We start from the raw sequence: 20,546 nt of genomic DNA, 5'->3' as shown, positions 1-20,546 counted from the left end.
ATCCTTCTCTGGTGGCGTCTGGCTGCCTTCTTGTTCCTCTAACTGGCTCCTCCCCTTCACCGAAGTTGTTTGGATTGGTAACGGGGTGGCGGCGACGGCTTGTACAAGCTCTACCAGACGTCGTCTTCCCCTCTAGTGCTCCAAATGACAACAAGCTCATAAGTAAAGTTGCTCCAAATGGTTTCCATGACTAGGGCATTGATTTATTTCCTTCCAAATGTGTTCAGACCTGCACATGAAGGAGGAAACCTGGTTTTCTTCACTCTCGGAGGATTGTCATTATTAAATGGCTAGAACCGATAAAAACCCTATGGAAACCAGTTAAATACCGACATAAAACCGATAAAAGATCGAACCATCAGCGCAAGGTGTTGTTGTTCCGGAACTGGAGCAAGTTTTGCTGGAAGCACCACAAGGCTCAGGACGACACCCTCGTCTTATGGCCTAGAGCTTCAAGGTGAAGATCTACAACGCTAGCACCTCCACTGCTAGGCCCTATCACTACTCTACCTAGTGCTAGGCGGCCAGATTTGCTGCTGAACTATGTATGTTGAAGTGTCGGATGCACGTGAAATGATGAACTTCTAGTAGCAGTATACTAGTGTATATTTCGATCGGGGATGAAACTCTTGATGTTACTATGTTGTGCAGAGTCATGGGATGCCACTATTATCTGGAAACTTGTTATTCTAATGAGGGGTTTCACCCCCTAATATTACTAGGTTACCCCATAATTAGTGTCATCTTCAAAATCATATTGTGGCCTTCAAGTCATGTTGTTTTGTAGTTGTTAGTGTGCTCTTTAGGGGTGATGTGTTACATTGAGGTGGTAACATCATCATATTTGAAGAGCAGAACATCCCATTGCACACAAACAAACACTTGTGGTTTGCATATGCTCACCCTCAAACCATAGGTATAGGTAACCAAACAGTAGACATGAATTTCAACAACGATACAATGCAGAATACGAAACACACTGCACAACTTCTTCCAGGCCGTGTTCCAACCCTCCGTTGGGCCACGTGTGCAAGAAGTCCAAAAACAGATCGAGAAACCAAACATTCCGCGGGAGGACCAATGGGCTCAAAAGGAGGTGCTAAGAAGCTTGCCACGCTGGCGAGTAGATCGAACGGGGGTGTAAGGCCAGGGTTGCTAGTGTGCGGTACGGCTACCCTGGAGTGCTCACAGACACGACATGCCCCTGGTTGGCGTATGTGAGGCAAGGCAAGGATGCCGGCGCAGTAAAGATCAAGAAATTTTATCAAATAAACAAATTTAGGACTGTATTTCCGAAACTTTTGTAATAAACAAACTAGCGAAAAGGCCCGTGCGTTGCAACGGGAGAAAAAAATTCTCTCATATCTCTAACTGGGTCAGTTGGACAAACTATGTGTGTGGCCGGTTGGCAGGTCATGAGATCGAATCCTCCCATCGGTAATTTTATTTTTTGCTAGCTCTCCGGACCTGGGCCACAGTGCGCCGCAAGAAGAGTTTCTTCCATTGGGCCAAAACAGGTGACAAGTAACGAAACCAAATAGCGACAAGAAATTAACTGAAGCAGGACCAAATGAAGCGGGACGAAACCAAGAATACCATTTTCCTTTAATAGTAGGTATAGATATAGATATGTCAAGAAATCATTCTAAGGAAAAGGCTTCTGATTGTAGCAGTAAAGGTTGTGGCCGTGGGTGACACCGAGAATGTGGCAGTAGCGCTTGTAAAATCCAATCCGGTCAGCAACACGATTATCATGCCCATGCCCACACTCCTCCCAGCCGTTGACGATGTTGGTTCTCACGCCGTACCCAGGCACTCGCCCTGCGGCCTGGTCGGCCACTGAAGGATTCCAATGACCCGTTATCACCGTGTGGCTCGATGGCTTGGGTGGCTGTGTTAGAATACAACTTGTAATCCTAATAGGATTAGGACTCCTACTTGGTTTGTAATAGGGCTAGGTCAGATGCGGCTTGCCTTTTATATATACCTCTTGTACTGACACAATATTGCATCGACAATTATTTAATACAATTCTACGTAGTATCAGACTTACGATCCTAGAGTATGTTATCAATTTAGGTCTTCGATCGATGACTTCCGCCTCTGTTCCGATTGGAACGATTGCATCTGGCGCCGCCGCCGCCGGACCGATCGTCGCTGAATCCATCTCCTCTGCCCCGCTGCAGGCAACGCCATGCATGCCGCAGCATGGCCACGGGCTGCACGCTCCTGCCTCGTTAGCACATGGCTACGGGCTGCATGCTGCTGTACCGTTCCAGATGGCTGGCTTTACCCCACCGCCCGTGCATGGCTACAGGCCACACGTCTACGGCGTCATGCAACACGACGCGTCGCCCGTAGGAGTCGTAGCTGGGCACTACTCTGTGTCATCTATGGGGCACTACGCGGCCGCGCCTGTGACTTCGTCCAGTACATCGTCCGCGGCTCTCTGCAACACACCTGCGGCGCCATACAGTACACCGGCGATCTACGGCGGCTACCAGGCGGCTCCTCCGATCTCATCGTACTATGATGCTCCTGCTTCGCCCCCGGCTTCATCAACTGCACCACCACCGCCGCCCGGATGGCGCCCATCTCCTGATCCATGGACAGGGCTAGTCCAGGCGTGGCCTATGCCCTGGTCCGCCCCTACGCCATATGGTGCCCCGCCCGCCTATACCGGTGGCTGGCAGCCCGGTGCTCGCCCTCACACCGGCGCGTCCATCCTCGCGCCCCGACAGCCGACGGCCGCGTACCACGCTGCTCCCTCCTCCGCGCCATCGATCTACAACACCAGTCCTTATGCATCCCATGGCGCTCCATCGCCCCCCTGCATGCAGCAGTACAATGATGGTGTCTCTCTCTTTACGCCGATGTCGGCCCTACTGCCGACGCCACCACACCCGCAAGCACCCATGACTACACCGGCCTCTACTTCGGCTCCGAGCTGGGACCAAGCTGCTTTTCTACAAGCCATGAACAACTTTGCTGCACAAGGGAACTCAGGTACGGATTGGATTTTTGATTCTGGTGCTTCTCATCATATGTCTGCATCGAGTAATTTGCTTTCTTCTTGCACACCTTCGTCTTTTCCCTTTATTACTCTCGGTGATGGATCTTCTATTCCTATTTACTATGTCGGTCAGGCTCAAATCCAATCCCCAACTAAGCCTTTGCTTCTTCATGATGTTCTTGTAGCTCCTGCCCTTATTAAAAATCTGATTTATATTCGCCAAATCACCACTGATAATCTTGTTTCTGTTGAGTTTGACCCCTTTGGTTTGTCTATGAAAGACTACCAGACCAAGGTCGAGATCGCTCGATTCAATAGCTCTGGTGATTTATATTCTCTCCATGGTGTTCGGGCCGCTTCTCCTCCAACATCTATGGTGGCCTCTGTTGATCTGTGGCACCGACGTCTCGGCCATCCCAACAAAAATGTGTTATACGCACTTCTTAGTGAATTTTCAATACCTCGTAATAGAAACTCTCATAATTCTTCTATGTGTCAGTCATGTCAATTGGGCAAACATGTTCGCCTTCCCTTTAGTTCCTCTCAATCCTCTAGTACTTTTCCTTTTGAATTACTTCATTGTGATCTCTGGACATCACCAATAGAAAGTGTATCTGGTTTTAAGTATTATCTTGTGATTCTTGATGATTTTACTCATTATGTTTGGACTTTTCCTTTACGCAACAAATCTGATGTTCATAATATATTCATTAACTTTCAGTGCTATGTCTCGGTCCACTTTTTCCTCCCTATAAGATTCATCCAATGTGATAATGGTCGTGAATTTGACAACTTTAAAAATCGAAATTTCTTTCTACAATATGGAATTCTCTTGCGTTTCTCATGTCCTTATACCTCCCCTCAAAACGGCAAAGCCGAGCGTTCTCTTCGTACTCTTAATGACATCATTCGCACTCTGCTTGTTCACTCTTCTCTGCCTCCTACGTTCTGGGCTGAGGCCCTCCACATGGCCACATATTTACTCAATATTCGTCCATCTAAAGTTAACCCACAAACTACTCCTTACTTCTCTTTATTTCTCTCTCATCCAAATTACTCCGACGTTCGCGTCTTCAGTTGTCTTTGTTTCCCAAACTCCTACTCCACTTCTCCTAAAAACTTTCCCCGCACTCTATCCCGTGTGTCCATCTAGGTTTTTCCGACGAGCACAAGGGTTATCGTTGTCTAGATCTTGTTAGTGGTCGTGTTCATGTGTCTCGTCATGTAACATTCATTGAAAATAGTTTTCCCTTTTCCGAGCGTCAACAATTAGATCCCAACTCACCCACGGCGCCCACTAGTCCCTCTCGTCGCAATCATCTTCCCTTCTTTCACCCGCCGACCTATCCAGCGAAACCAGCCGCAGTAGCAGATCCTGCCGCCACCACTTATGTCATCACCTCTGTCCCGGTAGAGGAAAACACATTACACTCTGACGCGGCAGACCTCCTGTTGCCGCAGTCTTCACCGCCATCTCCCGCATCCGCTTCCTCCGCTGCGCCGGACGCGTCCACCACATCTTCCCCCACCCCTCCTGCTCATGCTATTCCCGTTCCACCTCCTACTAACGATCATACCATGCGCACACGTGCCAAGTCCGGGTTTCGTTTACCTGCAAAAGATCGTCTCAATCTTCATGCATCTTTATCTCCTTCCTCTCTACCCAAATCTTACAAATCAGCTCTCCTATATCCTAATTGGGCGGCCGCTATGAAAGATGAATATGATGCCCTTCTACAGAATAACACGTGGGAGTTAGTTCCTCGTCCTTCCAATACAAATATCGTTTCGGGCAAATGGATTTTTCGCCATAAATTTAATTCTGATGGGAATCTTGCATGTTATAAGGCTCGATGGGTATGCCGTGGTTACTCTCAGCAACGCGGCATCGATTATGGTGAGACTTTCTCTCTAGTTGTCAAGCCCAGCACTATTCGCACTGTCCTTAGCATCGCCGTCTCTTCTTCCTGGCCAATTCATCAACTAGATGTCAAAAATCCTTTTCTTCATGGCTCTCTTCAAGAAACAGTCTATTGTCAACAACCTCTTGGCTTCGAACATTCCTCCTATCCTAATCATGTGTGTCTTTTTCAAAAATCTCTTTATGGTCTTAAACAAGCACCATGTGCCTGGTTTCAACGCTTTTCTACTTATGCTCAAACCATCGGTTTTACCCATTCCCGTTCTGACACTTCTCTCTTCACCTTTCATCACAACACCAACACTGCTTACCTTTTTTTATATGTTGATGATATTATCCCCACAGCTTCTTCACAATAATTTTTAGATCATATTATCTCTCTTCTTCGCCACGAATTTTCTATGATAGATTTAGGTCTTCTTCACCACTTCTTAGGTATTGTTGTTATCCGTGACTCCTCTGATCTTTTTTTTGTCTCAACGGCAGTACACTCTGGATCTTCTTTCTCGTGCTGGTATGCTTGATTGTCAAACTTCTCGTACCCCTGTTGATACAGGTTCCAAACTCTCTGCCGACGGTGATCCTTTCTCTGATCCTTCTCTTTGTCGTAGTCTTACCGGTGCACTTCAATATCTCACTCTCACTCGTCCTGAAATTTCTTTTGCTGTTCAACAAGCTTGTTTATACATGCATGATCCTCGTATTTCACACTACAATCATGTCAAACGTATTCTTCGATATCTCAAAGACACACTAGACTTAGGTCTTCATATCAACAAATCCTCTCCCACCTCGTTGATAGCTTACTCTGATGCAGACTGGGCTGGTTGTCCAGATACTCGTAGGTCCACATCCGGATTTTGTGTTTTTCTTGGTAACAATTTGGTTTCTTGGTCTTCAAAAAGGCAGGTTACGGTCTCCCGCTCGTCTGCTGAAACTGAGTACCGCGTTGTGGCTCATGCGGTTGCTGATACGGTTTGGTTGCGTCAGTTGCTGTCGGAGCTGCACCGTCCTGTTGAGCAAGCTACCATTGTTTACTGTGATAATATTTGAGCTGTCTACATGTCAGGGAATCCGGTTCAACACCGTCGCACCAAGCATATTGAGATCGACATTCATTTTGTTCGAGAGAAGGTGGCTCTCGGTCAAGTTCGCGTTCTCCACGTGCCTACTTCTGCTCAGTTCACTGATATCTTTACTAAAGGCCTGGCGACTACTCCGTTTTTCAAGACATTCGTTTCAGTCTCAACGTCATCGAGCCTACCGTTGACACTGCGGGGATGTTAGAATACAACTTCTAATAGGATTAGGACTCCTACTCGGTTTGTAATAGGGCTAGGTCAGGTAAGGCTTGGCTCTTATATATACCTTTTGTACTGGCACAATATTGCATCGACAATTATTCAATACAATTCTACAGGCTGCACTGTCATCCAGAACAGCATCGCAGTCTTGAATGGCACGCTTGCGTCCGTGGCCACCAAGTCTGGGTTGCCTAGTAGGTCAACCCCAATGGCCCGGCCCGCCGGCCCGTAATTATAGTTGTGAGAGAGCTGGATGGGCCCTCGACCGTAGTAGCGCCTCCCAGGGGCGCACGACCACTATGTGCTTGGGATGCAGTAGTCGGAGGTGACACGCTCTCACTTGAAGCAGTAGTCCCATGCATAGGGCCCGTTTGGAGCTGTGTCCCACCCGACGGTTGTTTCATGTGAGGTCTGCGCGAGGAAGGCAGCCACCTTGCGTTTCCGGGTGGCGGTGTCGCCCGTCGTATCGAAACCCCGAAAGGCAGCGGCGGTCGCCAGGACAGCATCGTAGGTATAGAAACCCTTGGCCTGGCACGCCCTGTTGTTGCGGTGCAGCAGCATCTGGTCGAACAGGGAGCGAGAGACAATGGAGGACACGCTGCCGCGATCGAAGATGTTGGGCGTGCGGCCGCCGCAGCCAGAACACTGGCTCTGGCAGCCGTCCCTGCAATACTCCGATGTGGAACCGCACCAACCGTAGCGGCTGCAGCAGAGGCAGTTGGGGCAGGTCGCCCCGTCGGCCTGCGGGCCACACTGTGCGGCGCGAGCGCAGGCGATGGCCATGGCCGCCGTGGCTAGCATGGACACCACCGCGAGCGCTCTTATCATGGGAGAAGCACACAGCTCGGTTTGCCGCTGGCTGGTGCAAGTGTGTGTGTACGTGAGGAGTGTCACGCTTTTATACATGTGTCACGCCATGCTTGCGCTGCAAGAACTATCTCTCTTGGGAAGGTGAGAATACCACCACAAAGGGTCGGTGTGTTCTTGTCAAATCAGTGCCCACCTCGCAGGTGATCTTTCACGCCACTTCCCTCATCATCCCGCTCGGCACGCTTGCTAGCATCAACAAGATCGAGAGGGCATTCCTCTGGTCCGGGACGGACAAGACGACCGGAGCCAAGTGCAAGGTCAATTGGGAGACGGTGAGCCGCTCCAAGGATCTAGAGGGCCTTGGTGTGCTTCATCTTGGGAAATTTTCCCGTGCTCTAAGATTAGGATGGCCTTGGTATGAGTGGAATGACTCCCATCGAATGTGGGTGGGAATTTGCATTCCCTGTGACGAGGACGACATGGACCTCTTCTATGCTTCGACCACTATCACTATTGGCAATGGGGCTATTGCGCCTTTTTGGGACTCCCCTTGGTTATTTGGTAGGAAACCAAAAGATGTGGCTCCACTCATCTTTGAGTGCTCTACGAGGAAAAATTGGAAGATGCGCGAAGCCTTACTCGAGGGTGCATGGATTGGCAAAGTCAGAGTTTCGACCTCCTTTACACTCGAGCATATCCGTCAATTATCCATCTTCGGCCCTTGCTCCGGAATGTTCATCTCCAGGAGGATAGGGTGCATTCCATTGCATGGAAGCACACAACGAATGGTGAATACACCACAACCTCAGCGTATAGGGTGCAATTCTTGGACATTGCGCGCACAGAGATAATAAAACCATTTGGAAGGTTTGGGCACCCCCAAAAATCAAGTTTTTTGCTTGGCTAGCAATTCAAAGTCGTGCTTGGACCGCCGACCGATTGGCTAAGCGAGGTTGGGACAAATTGTGGACTTTGCCCACTATGCAAGAGGGAGTAAGAATCTGTGGCCCACATCTTCTACAAGTGCCGATACACGTTGAGGCTCTGGGAAATGCTGAAAGTATGGCTACGATTGGATACCATGGATATTACTACTTGGCCGGGGCAACGATCGATCAAGGATTGGTGGACAAGCATGTCTAGCGCAACGACGGTGCATAGGAAAGTTATGGCCTCCCTCACAATGCTTGTTAAATGGACTATATGGAATGAGAGAAACGCGAGGATTTTCCGCAATAAGTTCAAGCCACCCAACATCATATTTATCAACATAAAGAACGAGGCTAAACATTGGGTCACCGCCACGGCAAAAAAAATGTGGGTCTTTTGATGCGGGGAGAGTAATGACCATGATGTAATATTTCTTAAAAAAAATCACAATGAGCTGCAAACTTTTGTCCGTTTTCTTCTTAATTAATGGTGAGGCAAAGTTTTTGCCTTTGTTTCAAAAAAAAAGGAACTATGCAGCAGATTTGTCCCTTCATGGCCGATCAAACCTGGCGGCTCCGATCTGGCCGAGGGGTGACGTGCTCGAGAGCGTGTATTTGTAATTTTGTATGCATCCATGTGGAATTTACGTTGACAGAAAATTAGATAGATGACGCACGGACGTCCATGGAATATACTATCTATAGCCAAAGAGACAATTTGTTTGTAGCGGTAGCTAGCGAAGTGTTACTCACACATTTGTAATCCATATTTTTCACATAATTGTATGCCTGAATTTCAATCGAATCCTATAAACACGTGCCCAATTAAACTTTTTGTACAGTTATTTTTTCGAAAGTGAACACCCCAATCCAATCAATAGTCTTACTTTAGTCAAACTAGTAATTTTTTTGGGGGTGACCTAGTCGAGCTAGTCAGGTTGGTTTTTTTTATGAACTTTAGTCTACGTTCTTTCAGCAAAAAAGAAAAAAAAGAAAAAAATAGTCTGGTTTTTCTTTTTTTGCCACAAATCTGATATCTTGTTGGGCCTCCCCGTTGGGTACTAGCATGCGCCTTGGTTATGCTACACTCAGTAGGGTCACTGAGATGTGTCAGTCACACATACTTACAAAATATGTGGAGTATTGTTCATGTATGTAGTCATGTTGAGAAGACCTTACTAATACAGTTTATGGAAGAAAAACAAATAATTTTAATCTACATTATAACTATTATTATGTCGGATCTATTTTTAGTTTGTTCAAATTTTAGACAAGGTTCCAAAGACTTGATCTTAGCCGGGAAATAACCGACGTTAATTTTGTAGAGGGAATTTTCGAACCTGATTCATATTTTAAATTTTATCTATTTTATATAGGGAAGTCAGCTTAAAACTCCAAACTCTTTGGTTTGTCTAAGAATCAATACTCAACTCTAAAACCGGCTAAGAATCAACCCCGAACTCTGAAAACCAGCTCCTCCTCCCTATTTAGGCTATAGCAGGCCGAGTTTTGACCCCGTTGACCGTCCAATCAGCATCGACGTCAACACATGGACTAAAATAGGACCCCAAAAATGAAATTTTGGGATATTTTAAAATGTATTTGGCCAAAACTTTTGAAACTTAGCCAAAATGATTGGCATATTAGTATTGAGTTTACAAAATAATTTCAACTTTTTCGAGATTCTTTTATTTTTAGGAAAAATAGCGCAAAAATTCATAACATTATCAGTATCCATATTTTTCTGATACTTCCAACTTTTGGAAAAAAAAATGGCCAAAAAGGGCCTGAAATTGTAATATTTTAACATATGTTCGGCACAAATATTTGAACCTTTCCCGCAATGATCATTATAGAGAGTTTACATAATAATAATATTTTCTAAATAATTTTTTGTTAGGGACAATTGACAAAAGGAGATTGAAATTGTTTGCGTCAACCTCCAGCCCAACACTCTTCTTTGGTAAAATCACGCGTGTATCGTTCCAGATTTTTTGGTTTTCTTGAAAATTCTTTTTTTTCTAAAACCTAAAACACTAGAAAACAGCGACAAACACTCTCGTGCTTTGTTAATATGTAGTCCATAAAGTGATAAAACAATGTATATTTGATTCAAAACAAAATTTTAATGTTGACATGAAAACAATAATACTTCAAGCATACTAACAAATCAATCATGTCTTCTTAAAATAACATGGCCAAAGAAAGCTATCCCTACAAAATCATATAGTCTGGTTATGCTCTATCTTCATCACACAAAATATTTAAATCATGCACAACCCCAATGACAAGCCAAGCAATTGTTTCATACTTTTGATGTTCTCAAACTTTTTCAACTTTCACGCGATACATGAGCATGAGCCATGGATATAGCACTATAGGTGGAATAGAATGGTGGTTGTGGAGAAGACAAAAAGGAGAAGATAGTCTCACATCAACTAGGCGTATCAACGGGCTATGGAGATGCCCATCAATAGATATCAATGTGAGTGAGTAGGGATTGCCATGCAACGGATGCACTAGAGCTATAAGTGTATGAAAGCTCAAAAATAAACTAAGTGGGTATGCATCCAACTCGCTTGCTCACGAAGACCTACGGCATTTTGAGGAAGCCCATCATTGGAATATACAAGCCAAGTTCTATAATGAAAGATTCCCACTAGTATATGAAAGTGACAACATAGGAGACTCTCTATCATGAAGATCATGGTGCTACTTTGAAGCACAAGTGTGGTAAAAGGATAGTAGCATTGCCCCTTCTCTCTTTTTCTCTCATTTTTTTTGGGGCCTTCTCTTTTTTATGGCCTCTTTTTTCTCTTTTTTTTAATTTTTCATCCAGAGTCTCATCCTGACTTGTGGGGGAATCATAGTCTCCATCATCTTTTCCTCACATGGGACAATGATCGAATAATGATGACCATCACACTTTTATTTACTTACAACTCGATACTTAGAACAAAATATGACTCTATATGAATGCCTCCGGCGGTGTACCGGGATGTGCAATGAATCAAGAGTGACATGTATGAAAGAATTATGAAGGTGGCTTTGCCAAAAATACGATGTCAACTACATGATCATGCAAAGCAATATGACAATGATGAAGCGTGTCATAATAAACGGAACGGTGGAAAGTTGCATGGCAATATATCTTGGAATGGCTATGGAAATCCCATAATAGGTAGGTATGGTGGCTGTTTTGAGGAAGGTATATGGGGGGTGTATGGTACCGGCGAAAGTTGCGCGGCACAAGAGAGGCTAGCAATGGTGGAAGGGTGAGAGTGTGTATAATCCATGGACTCAACATTAGTCATAAAGAACTCACATACTTATTGCAAAAATCTATTAGTTATCAAAAAGAAGTACTACGCGCATGCTCCTAGGGGGATAGATTGGTAGGAGAAGACCATCACTCGTCCCCGACCGCCACTCATAAGGAAGACAATCAAAAAATAAATCATGCTCCGACTTCATCACATAATGGTTCATCATACGTGCATGCTACAGGAATCACAAACTTTAACACAAGTATCTCTCAAATTCACAACTATTCAACTAGCATGACTCTAATATCACCATCTTCATATCTCAAAACAATCATAAGGAATCAAACTTCTCATAGTATTCAATGCACTTTATATGAAAGTTTTTATTATATCCCTCTTGGATACCCATCATATTAGGACTAGTTCTATAACCCAAGCAAATTACCATGGTGTTTAAGACTCTCAAAATAATATAAATGAAGCATGAGAGTTCACCTATTTCTTCAAAATAAAACCACCGCCGTGCTCTAAAAAGATATAAGTGAAGCACTAGAGCAAATGACAAACTACTCCAAAAGATATAAGTGAAGATCAATGAGTAGTCGAATAATTGTGCAACTATGTGAAGACGCTCTGACATTTAAGAATTTAAGATCTTGGGATATTATTCAAACAGCAATCAAAACAAAATAAAATAAATTGACGCTCCAAGCAAAACACATACCATGTGGTGAACAAAAATATAGCTCCAAGTAAAGTTACCGATAGACGAAGACGAAAGAGGGGATGCCATCCGGGGCATCCCCAAGCTTAGGCTCTTGGTTGTCCTTGAATATTACCTTGGGGTGCCTTGGGCATCCCCAAGCTTAGGCTCTTGCCACTCCTTATTCCATAGTCCATCGAATCTTTACCCAAAACTTGAAAACTTCACAACACAAAACTTAACAGAAAACTAGTAAGCTCCATGAGTATAAGAAAATAAATCACCACTTAGGTACTGTTGTGAACTCATTATAAATTCATATTGGTGTAATATCTAATGTATTCCAACTTCTCTATGGTTCATACCCTCCGATACTACTCATAGATTCATCAAAATAAGCAAACAACACATAGACAACAGAATCTGTCAAAAACAGAACAATCTGTAGTAATTTGTAACTCTCGAATACTTCTGTAACTCCAAAAATACATCCAAATTAGGAAGCCCTGAGCAATTTGTTTGAAAATTCATAGCAAAAAGAATCAGATCAAAAGCACGTTTCTATGAATTATCAAAACTAATTTACTGAGCGCAGAAGTTTCGGAATTTCAGCAGGATCAACACAACTATCACCGTAAGCTATCCTAAAGGTCTTACTTCGCACTTTATTGAAACAAAAGCTATAAAACATGATTACTACAGTAGCTTAATCATGTGAACACACAAAAACAGTAAGGGTAAATATTGGGTTGTCTCTCAACAAGCGCTTTTCTTTAATGCCTTTTTAGCTAGGCATGATGGTTTCAATGATGTTCACATAAAAGACAAGAATTGAAACACAAAGAGAGCATCATGAAGAATATGAGTAGCACATTTAAGTCTAACCCACTTCCTATGCATAGGTATTTTGTGAGCAAACAACTTATGGGAACAAGAAACAACTAGCATAGGAAGGTAAAACAAGCAAATCTTCAAGATTTTCAACACATAGAGAGGAAACTTGATATTATTGCAATTCCTACAAGCATATATTCCTCCCTCATAATAAATTTCAGTAGCATCATGAATGAATTCAACAATATAACTATCACATAAAGCATTGTTTTCATGATCTACAAGTATAGAAATTTTATTACTCTCCACATAAGCAAATTTCTTCTCATTCGGAATAGTGGGAATATCATAAAAAACTCGAATACTATAAATTGTTTCCACATTAAAAGAATAATGTTCAGAAAAAGGGTAATCAATAATCATGACAAGTTTTGTAAATATAATCATCACTACTCTTTATAACATAAGTATCATCACAATAATCATCATAAGTAGCAACTTTGTTCTCATCATAATCAATTGAAACCTCTTCCAAGATAGTGGAATCATTACTAAATAAAGTCATGACCTCTCCAAATCCACATTTATAATTATCACAATAATATTCAACATCCTCCAAAATAGTGGGATCATTACTTCCTAAAGTTGACACTCTTCCAAACCCACTTTCATCAATATAATCATCATAAATAGGGGGCATGCTATCATCATAATAAATTTGCTCATCAAAACTTGGGAGACTAAAAATATCATCTTCATTAAACATAGCATCCCCAAGCTTGGGACAAACATTAATTGTAGCAAATAAATTCTCAAACATGCCATTCTCATCAAACATAGCATCCCCAAGCTTGGGCCTTTTCATATCATAAGCATAATCACTCTCATCATTAATAGTATGGATAGCACCAATAGTATAGCAATTATCATCATCACAATGAGTAATAGGAGCAACATCATTTGGGAGGGATACCGTTTTACCTTTGCTTCTACGTCTTTTCTTTTTCTTCTTCGCATCATGTGTGGGTTTAATCCTCTTTTTGGAGCTACTTATTAATGAGATTGGTTGAATAAAAAGCTCCTCCTCGTTACCTGACATCATAAGAAAGAATAGGAGGATATTGGGAAATCTCTTCCCTTTCATTAGTATTCTCTTCATCTTCTATTTGTTTTCTTGTCTTTATATAATTGGCAATATAAGGATTTTCAATGCAATTCACTGCACAATACATATAAATTTCCTCTAGATCAAAATCAAGAACTTTATCCAGGACAAATTCTGGAAGATCATTAGTTATACGTTTCATTTGTTCATAACTCACAAGCAAACTAAGTTCATTATGATGCGCAAGGGAAATCAAGTCATCACAATTTTTGGACATGATTCGATCATGAAACAATTTGCATTGGAGATTTAAATGATCACGTTCATTGCAAAGTTCACAAGGATGGCAAAGAAATTTTAAATTTTCATCACAAGCATCTAGCCTCTATTGCAACCATTTAGTTTCTAAATACTTATGCCTCTTGCAAAATCTATCTTCCCTATTTGATGTGTGCTTGCAAGCTCTATGCACTCCACAAAAATTGACATGCTTATAAGAGACATTTTTATCATTACTAGTGCAATCATCATTAGTACTATGGATATACAAAGAGTTCATACTAACAACATTGCAATCATGCTCATCATTCAAAGATTGTATGCCAAACATTTTATTGCATTCTTCTTCTAACACTTTGGCACAATTATTGGAATCCTTATTTTCACGGAAGACATTAAAAAGATGAAGCATATGAGGCAACCTCAATTCCATTTTTTTGTAGTTTTCTTTTATAGACTAAACTAGTGATAAAACAAGAAACAACAAGATTTGATTGCAAGATGTAAAGATATACCTTCAAGCACTAACCTCCCCGGCAACGGCGCCAGAAAAGAGCTTGATGTCTACTACACAACCTTCTTCTTGTAGACGTTGTTGGGCCTCCAAGTGCAGAGGTTTGTAGGACAGTAGCAAATTTCCCTCAAGTGGATGACCTAAGGTTTATCAATCTGTGGGAGGCGTAGGATGAAGATGGTCTCTCTCAAACAACTCTGCAACCAAATAACAAAGAGTCTCTTGTGTCCCCAACACACCCAATACAGTGGTAAATTGTATAATTCACTACTAGGAAAAGGCCTACTAATGGCGCACCTAATTTGGCTATTAATGGCGCATTAGTGGTGCGCCATTAGTAGCACGCCATTAGTATATTTTACTAATGGCGCACCCCAGATGCGCCATTAGTATATACAACAGTGCGCCATTAGTATGCCTCCCAGGGGGCCATCTATACCCAGGTGCTTTGGCATACTAATGGCGCACCACAACTGGATGCGCCATTAGTAACTTCGGCATACTAATGGCGCACTATGATGTGATGCGCCATTAGTATGAATATTAGGTTTTTTTTATTTTTTTATTTTCTGTTTTTTGCACCGGTTACAAAATGTATAATTGGACAAAATATAGACAGCACACATCAACAACAGATTCATCGAATACAATAGAAGATTAGTCTCTGAATACAATTCATCATTTTAGTCTCCGAATACAATTCATCATATTAGTCTCCGAATTGAAAAGACCGAACAAAGATAGAACATTATATTACAAGTCTCGAGACCGCGAGTTTGTCTTCACATTACAAGTCGATATCGATCATCTAAACTACCATCACATAGAAGAGAGCTGCGGTCATCACGATGAAACCTTCATTTAGGAAGAGAGTGAACCTTTGGTGGGTTCTCTCCACTGCTCCCAGAGTTGATCCCAGATTGTATATTTGAACCGACATTGCTTGATTCGCTTTCTTCAGGAAATGCTGCCCCATCATGCGCATTGAGAATCACACAATAGCAGTGTTCTGGGTCTGACAAAACCTGCTCAAATTTACAAGATCACTTTACTCTTTATGGTTAACTTAGAAAGTATATGGTCAAAGCCATCTGAAGGAAAACCACGGAACATCAGTGATAAAACCGCAGGCATCTACAATATTTGTAAAGTATTGCCAGAACACAATGTTATGTAATTTTTGGGAGAAGTAAATCAGAACTCACCACAGCATCAAAAGGATCATCGAAGTCATCAACTGAGAAATAAATGTTCGGATATGCAGGTACTGTCTCTACAGCCTATTAAAGGGATGTGAGTTACGACAGATTATTTATATTGAAAGGCAGTCTCTCTGAAAAGATGATGCCAGAAAAAAATTACCTTTCTTTGATCAAGGCGGAAATTTACACGGCTAGGGGATGCATATACAGTTTTTGAAACCTTGTAAATTGGAGGCAACCGCTTGCTTTTGTCTGCACGATTGCGAAGATTGCTGATACTGTGGAAGTAGATTAGAAGAAGCACATAACCAACCATTAAATATTACTGAGGGGAGTTATGAAAAAAAAAGGTTTTGTTGTGCATGACAATTGATACTACTGGCACTCTAAGATTTGTGAGTCCCTTAACATTCCAGGGCAAACTCAAGCTAAAAGATAAATTTGTGGTCACAAATTGTTCAGCCAGCTAATGAAAAAAGTGTGATTGTACCAACAACCCAGACCCGTTTCGCAACATTTAGTTGAAACAGAGAATGCTATTTCAATACGGAATTAGATGACATGACAATCATTATTTGTCAACCGTCTCAGATTTTGATAAAGGGTGAGAAACTATGAACCAAAAATCTGGGGAGTTCTTTAACTGACTATAGCTAACAGACCAAAAGTGTTGTATTAATATAAGGATTTACTTCATTTAGCACCCCGTTGCCATTGGCGATCTGCCAAGACGCGATGAAGATAGTAAACACGAAGGCTTGGAGAAGAAGAGGAATAACTGAGAGTAGGAGGCTAATTGGTAGATTTCTCTCAATTTGTTCAGCTTAACCATTCTCTAGGTACAGACTGGCTTATATAGCCTACAGCTCAACACAAGGCCACATCGATGCTGAACACACACACACTCTACACCACCGTTATTACACCTCTTCTATCATGGGTTCTCCAACTAACACTATGTTATGTTAACTAGATAAGACATAAAAGAGCACCGATAAGGATTTCCCATTGTCACTAGTTTTAAAAATTACACCTCCCAAATATGAAAATTACTGTATTGAGTGTTCATCTGTTCATGCATACAAAGTTAAAAATGGTAAGGGATCTAACATTATCGTCATGCAACTCACAGATAAAATTTTCCAGTATTGTATGTTCATTACAGTTATACATATGAAAATTGCGTAGCATGTACCCAAAAAAGGCTCCTTCGGCAATTAAGGACAACAAATTAGAATAAATTTTCTATATATATATATATGGTTAATGAAATAAAACAATGGGAACATTTTCCCTTACTTAAAAAAGCAGTTTATTTTAACAATAACTACAAAAATTGTTAGCTGAACTGAATACAGAGCATACTTGTTATGGTTGCAACTAAATTAACTCAACAGTAGAGAACATACAAATAAAAAAAAGTGAAGAAAGAATGAATAAATTTTATAAAATTTTCTTGAATCTACACTACCAAGGAAGCCTAAAGAATTGGCCAAAAAAATCTTTAGTAAAGTGGATTTAGTGTACAAGCTGGGACAAAAAAAAAGAAGAGAGAAAATAATTCATTATGGCAACAGCAACCGACTGGGACAACCTGAAATACTGCTAGTAACAAGCTGGTCCACCGACTGTTCGACCAATTGCAGAACAAATGAAGTTTCATGGCCTGGTGCATTAACACTAAGAATTTCCTGAGCCTATTGCAAAGCATTGAAAGCAGCCCTGTCGAAAATGTAACCCCATGAAAGCCTATGATGAATTGCATATCCTACACATACACACAGTTTCCAGCATTCCACAGAAACAACTCCATACCATACGTGGTGCAGTAATAAAACATATGCACAGCGGCAATACTGGGCCAAACAGAGTGGGATGCTAAGTTGACACTGCAGCTGCAAAACCAACAACCCTGCTCGAAATTATCACATGGAACTAACAACACCCATCACTTAGTCCTCGGTAAGTGTTGTTTTCTCCCAATTCTATAACCTGCCACAGCAAGCACGTACGGACCACCAACTGTTCGACAGATTGCTTCGGCCAAATCCAGCCACAAAACTCCCTTCCACTCCACAGATCAAACCCACGGAGGCGCAAACTCGAATCCAATACCACGCATGCCCGCTCAATCGGCAGCTAAAACGAAGCAGGAAATGAGAAGGATCGGCTTACTGTCTGCTGCATGAAGTAGCCCTTGGTGGCGGGGTCGACCTCGGCCTGCAGGCCCGGGTTGTTGGCCGGCGCCTCCTTGGCCCCCAACGACGTCGACATGGCGGAGGTGGCGAACGCCGCCGGGTAGGACCGGCGAGCCCGGGCGAACCCCTGCACCTGCAGAACCCCGATCAGAAACCGTGAGCGCGAGTGCGAGAAGCGCGACGATCTAGTATATCAGTTCGCCCAGAGACCTTGGGCTGGGCGAGGCGGGGGGCGCGCGGCGCGGAGGCGGAGGCGAGCCGGCGGAGGGCGCAGGAGGAGAGGAGGGCGGAGCGGAGTGTGGCGGCGGCCATGGCAGAGCGGTACGGCGGGGTTATTTAGGGGAGAAGAGGATAGAGGAAAGGCGCACTAGTTACTAATGGCGCACCTTCAGGTGGTGTGCCATTAGTATGTTTGGACAGGCGCACTAGTTAAAAAAAATTGATACTAATGGCGCACCCTGGGCCAGGTGCGCCATTACTAGTTACAACTAGTAATGGCGCACTGTGTCTGGATGCGCCATTAGTATGTTTGGACAGGCGCACTAGTTAAAAAAAATTTGATACTAATGGCGCACCCTGGGACAGGTGCGCCATTACTAGTTACAACTAGTAATGGCGCACTGTGTCTGGATGCGCCATTAGTATGTTTGGACAGGCGCACTAGTTAAAAAAAAATTTGATACTAATGGCGCACCCTGGGCCAGGTGCGCCATTACTAGTTACAACTAGTAATGGCGCACTGTGTCTGGATGCGCCATTAGTATGTTTGGACAGGCGCACTAGTTAAAAAAAATTTGATACTAATGGCGCACCCTGCGCCTGGTGCGCCATTAGTAGTTTCAACTCTAATGGCGTATCAGAAGGTGGTGCGCCATTAGTATATACTAATGGCGCACCGCTTGTTTGGTGCGCCATTAGTGTCAATCCCATCTATAGCCCTTTTTCTAGTAGTGGTTGCACTAGTTCGGCGAAGAGATGGTGATAGAAGTGCAATATGGATGGTAGATATGGGTATTTTTAATCTGAAAATATAAAAACAGCAAGGTAGCAAGCGATAAAAGTGAGCAGAAACGGTATTGCAATGCTTTGAAACAAGGCCTAGGGTTCATACTTTCACTAGTGCAAGTTCTCTCAACAATGATAACATAATTAGATCATATAACAATCCCTCAACATGCAACAAAGAGTCACTCCAAAGTCACTAATAGCGGAGAACAAACGAAGAGATTATTGTAGGGTATGAAACCACCTCAAAGTTATTCTTTCCGATCAATCCATTGGGATATTCCTATAAGTGTCACAAACAGCCCTAGAGTTCGTAGTAAAATAACACCTTAAGACACACATCAACCAAAACCCTAATGTCACCTAGATAGTCCAATGTCACCTCAAGTATCCGCGGGTATGATTATACGATATGCATCACACAATCACAGATTCATCTATTCAACCAACACAAAGAACTTCATAGAGTGCCCCAAAGTTTCTATCGGAGAGTCAAGATGAAAACGTGTGCCAACCCCTATGCATAGATTCCCAAGGTCACGGAACCCGCAAGTTGATCACCAAAACATACATCAAGTGAATCAATATAATACCCCATTGTCACCACGGGTATCCCACGCAAGACATACATCAAGTGTTCTCAAATCCGTAAAGACTAAATCCGATAAGATAACTTCAAAGGGAAAACTCAATCCACTACAAGAAGGTAGAGGGGAGAAACATCATAAGATCCAACTATAGTAGCAAAGCTCGCGGTACATCAAGATCGTGCCAAATGAAGAACACGAGAGAGAGAGAGAGAGATATCAAACACATAGCTACTGGTACATACCCTCAGCCCCGAGGGTGAACTACTCCCTCCTCGTCATGGAGAGCGCCGGGATGATGAAAGATGGCCACCGGTGATGATTCCCCCCTCCGGCAGGGTGCCGGAACAGGGTCCCGATTGGTTTTTAGTGGCTACAGAGGCTTGCGGCGGCGGAACTCCCGATCTAGGTTTCTTTCTGGGTGTTTCTGTATTTATAGGAAGTTTTGGCGTCCGTCTCACGTCAGGGGGGTCTCTGAGTCATCCACAAGATAGGGGGCGCGCCCAGGGGGGTAGGGCGTGCCCTCCACCCTTGTGGATGGCTCGGGACTCTTCTGGCCCAACTCTTTTACTCCGGGGGCTTCTTTTGGTCCATAAAAAATCACCAAAAATTGGCACGTCAATTGGACTCCGTTTGGTATTCATTTTCTGTAAAACTCAAAAACAAGGAAAAAACAAAAACTGGCATTGGGCTCTAGGTTAATAGATTAGTCCCAAAAATCATATAAAACAGCATATAAAACATCCAAGATGAATAATATAATAGCATGGAACAATCGAAAATTATAGATACGTTGGAGATGTATCACCCCTGCAATTCGGTACATTTGGGGAAATTGGTTACATTTGGTTTTTTGCATCTCTCCACGTGAAAATC

The 20,546-nt window shown here is 42.9% G+C and overlaps 1 protein-coding gene, 1 long non-coding RNA gene and 1 pseudogene across 2 annotated transcripts; all 3 read right to left on the bottom strand.

Annotated features, from left to right (window-relative positions):
• Window positions 1-1,645: 1,645 nt before the first annotated feature.
• On the bottom strand, window positions 1,646-7,021 carry LOC109767581 (26 kDa endochitinase 1-like; annotated as a pseudogene).
• Window positions 7,022-15,617: 8,596 nt separating this feature from the next.
• LOC109767588 (uncharacterized) lies at window positions 15,618-16,259 on the bottom strand. Its single transcript, XR_012189953.1, has 3 exons — window positions 16,041-16,259; window positions 15,884-15,958; window positions 15,618-15,703 (listed from the first exon to the last, which is right to left on the bottom strand). It is a non-coding gene; the product is annotated as an uncharacterized lncRNA (long non-coding RNA).
• A 1,186-nt stretch (window positions 16,260-17,445) lies between these two features.
• Window positions 17,446-18,436, bottom strand: LOC120969216 (uncharacterized). Its single transcript, XM_040396332.2, has 3 exons — window positions 18,289-18,436; window positions 18,056-18,211; window positions 17,446-17,577 (listed from the first exon to the last, which is right to left on the bottom strand). Exons 1-3 carry the CDS (start codon window positions 18,388-18,390, stop codon window positions 17,446-17,448), a joined length of 390 nt encoding a protein of 129 aa, XP_040252266.1. The 5' UTR covers window positions 18,391-18,436.
• Window positions 18,437-20,546: the final 2,110 nt, after the last annotated feature.

This window comes from Aegilops tauschii, chromosome 7 (genome assembly GCF_002575655.3).
Source record: "Aegilops tauschii subsp. strangulata cultivar AL8/78 chromosome 7, Aet v6.0, whole genome shotgun sequence".
NCBI lineage: Eukaryota > Viridiplantae > Streptophyta > Magnoliopsida > Poales > Poaceae > Aegilops > Aegilops tauschii.
Note: the sequence above shows the minus strand (reverse complement) of the source record. Positions and strands in the feature narration are given on the sequence as shown.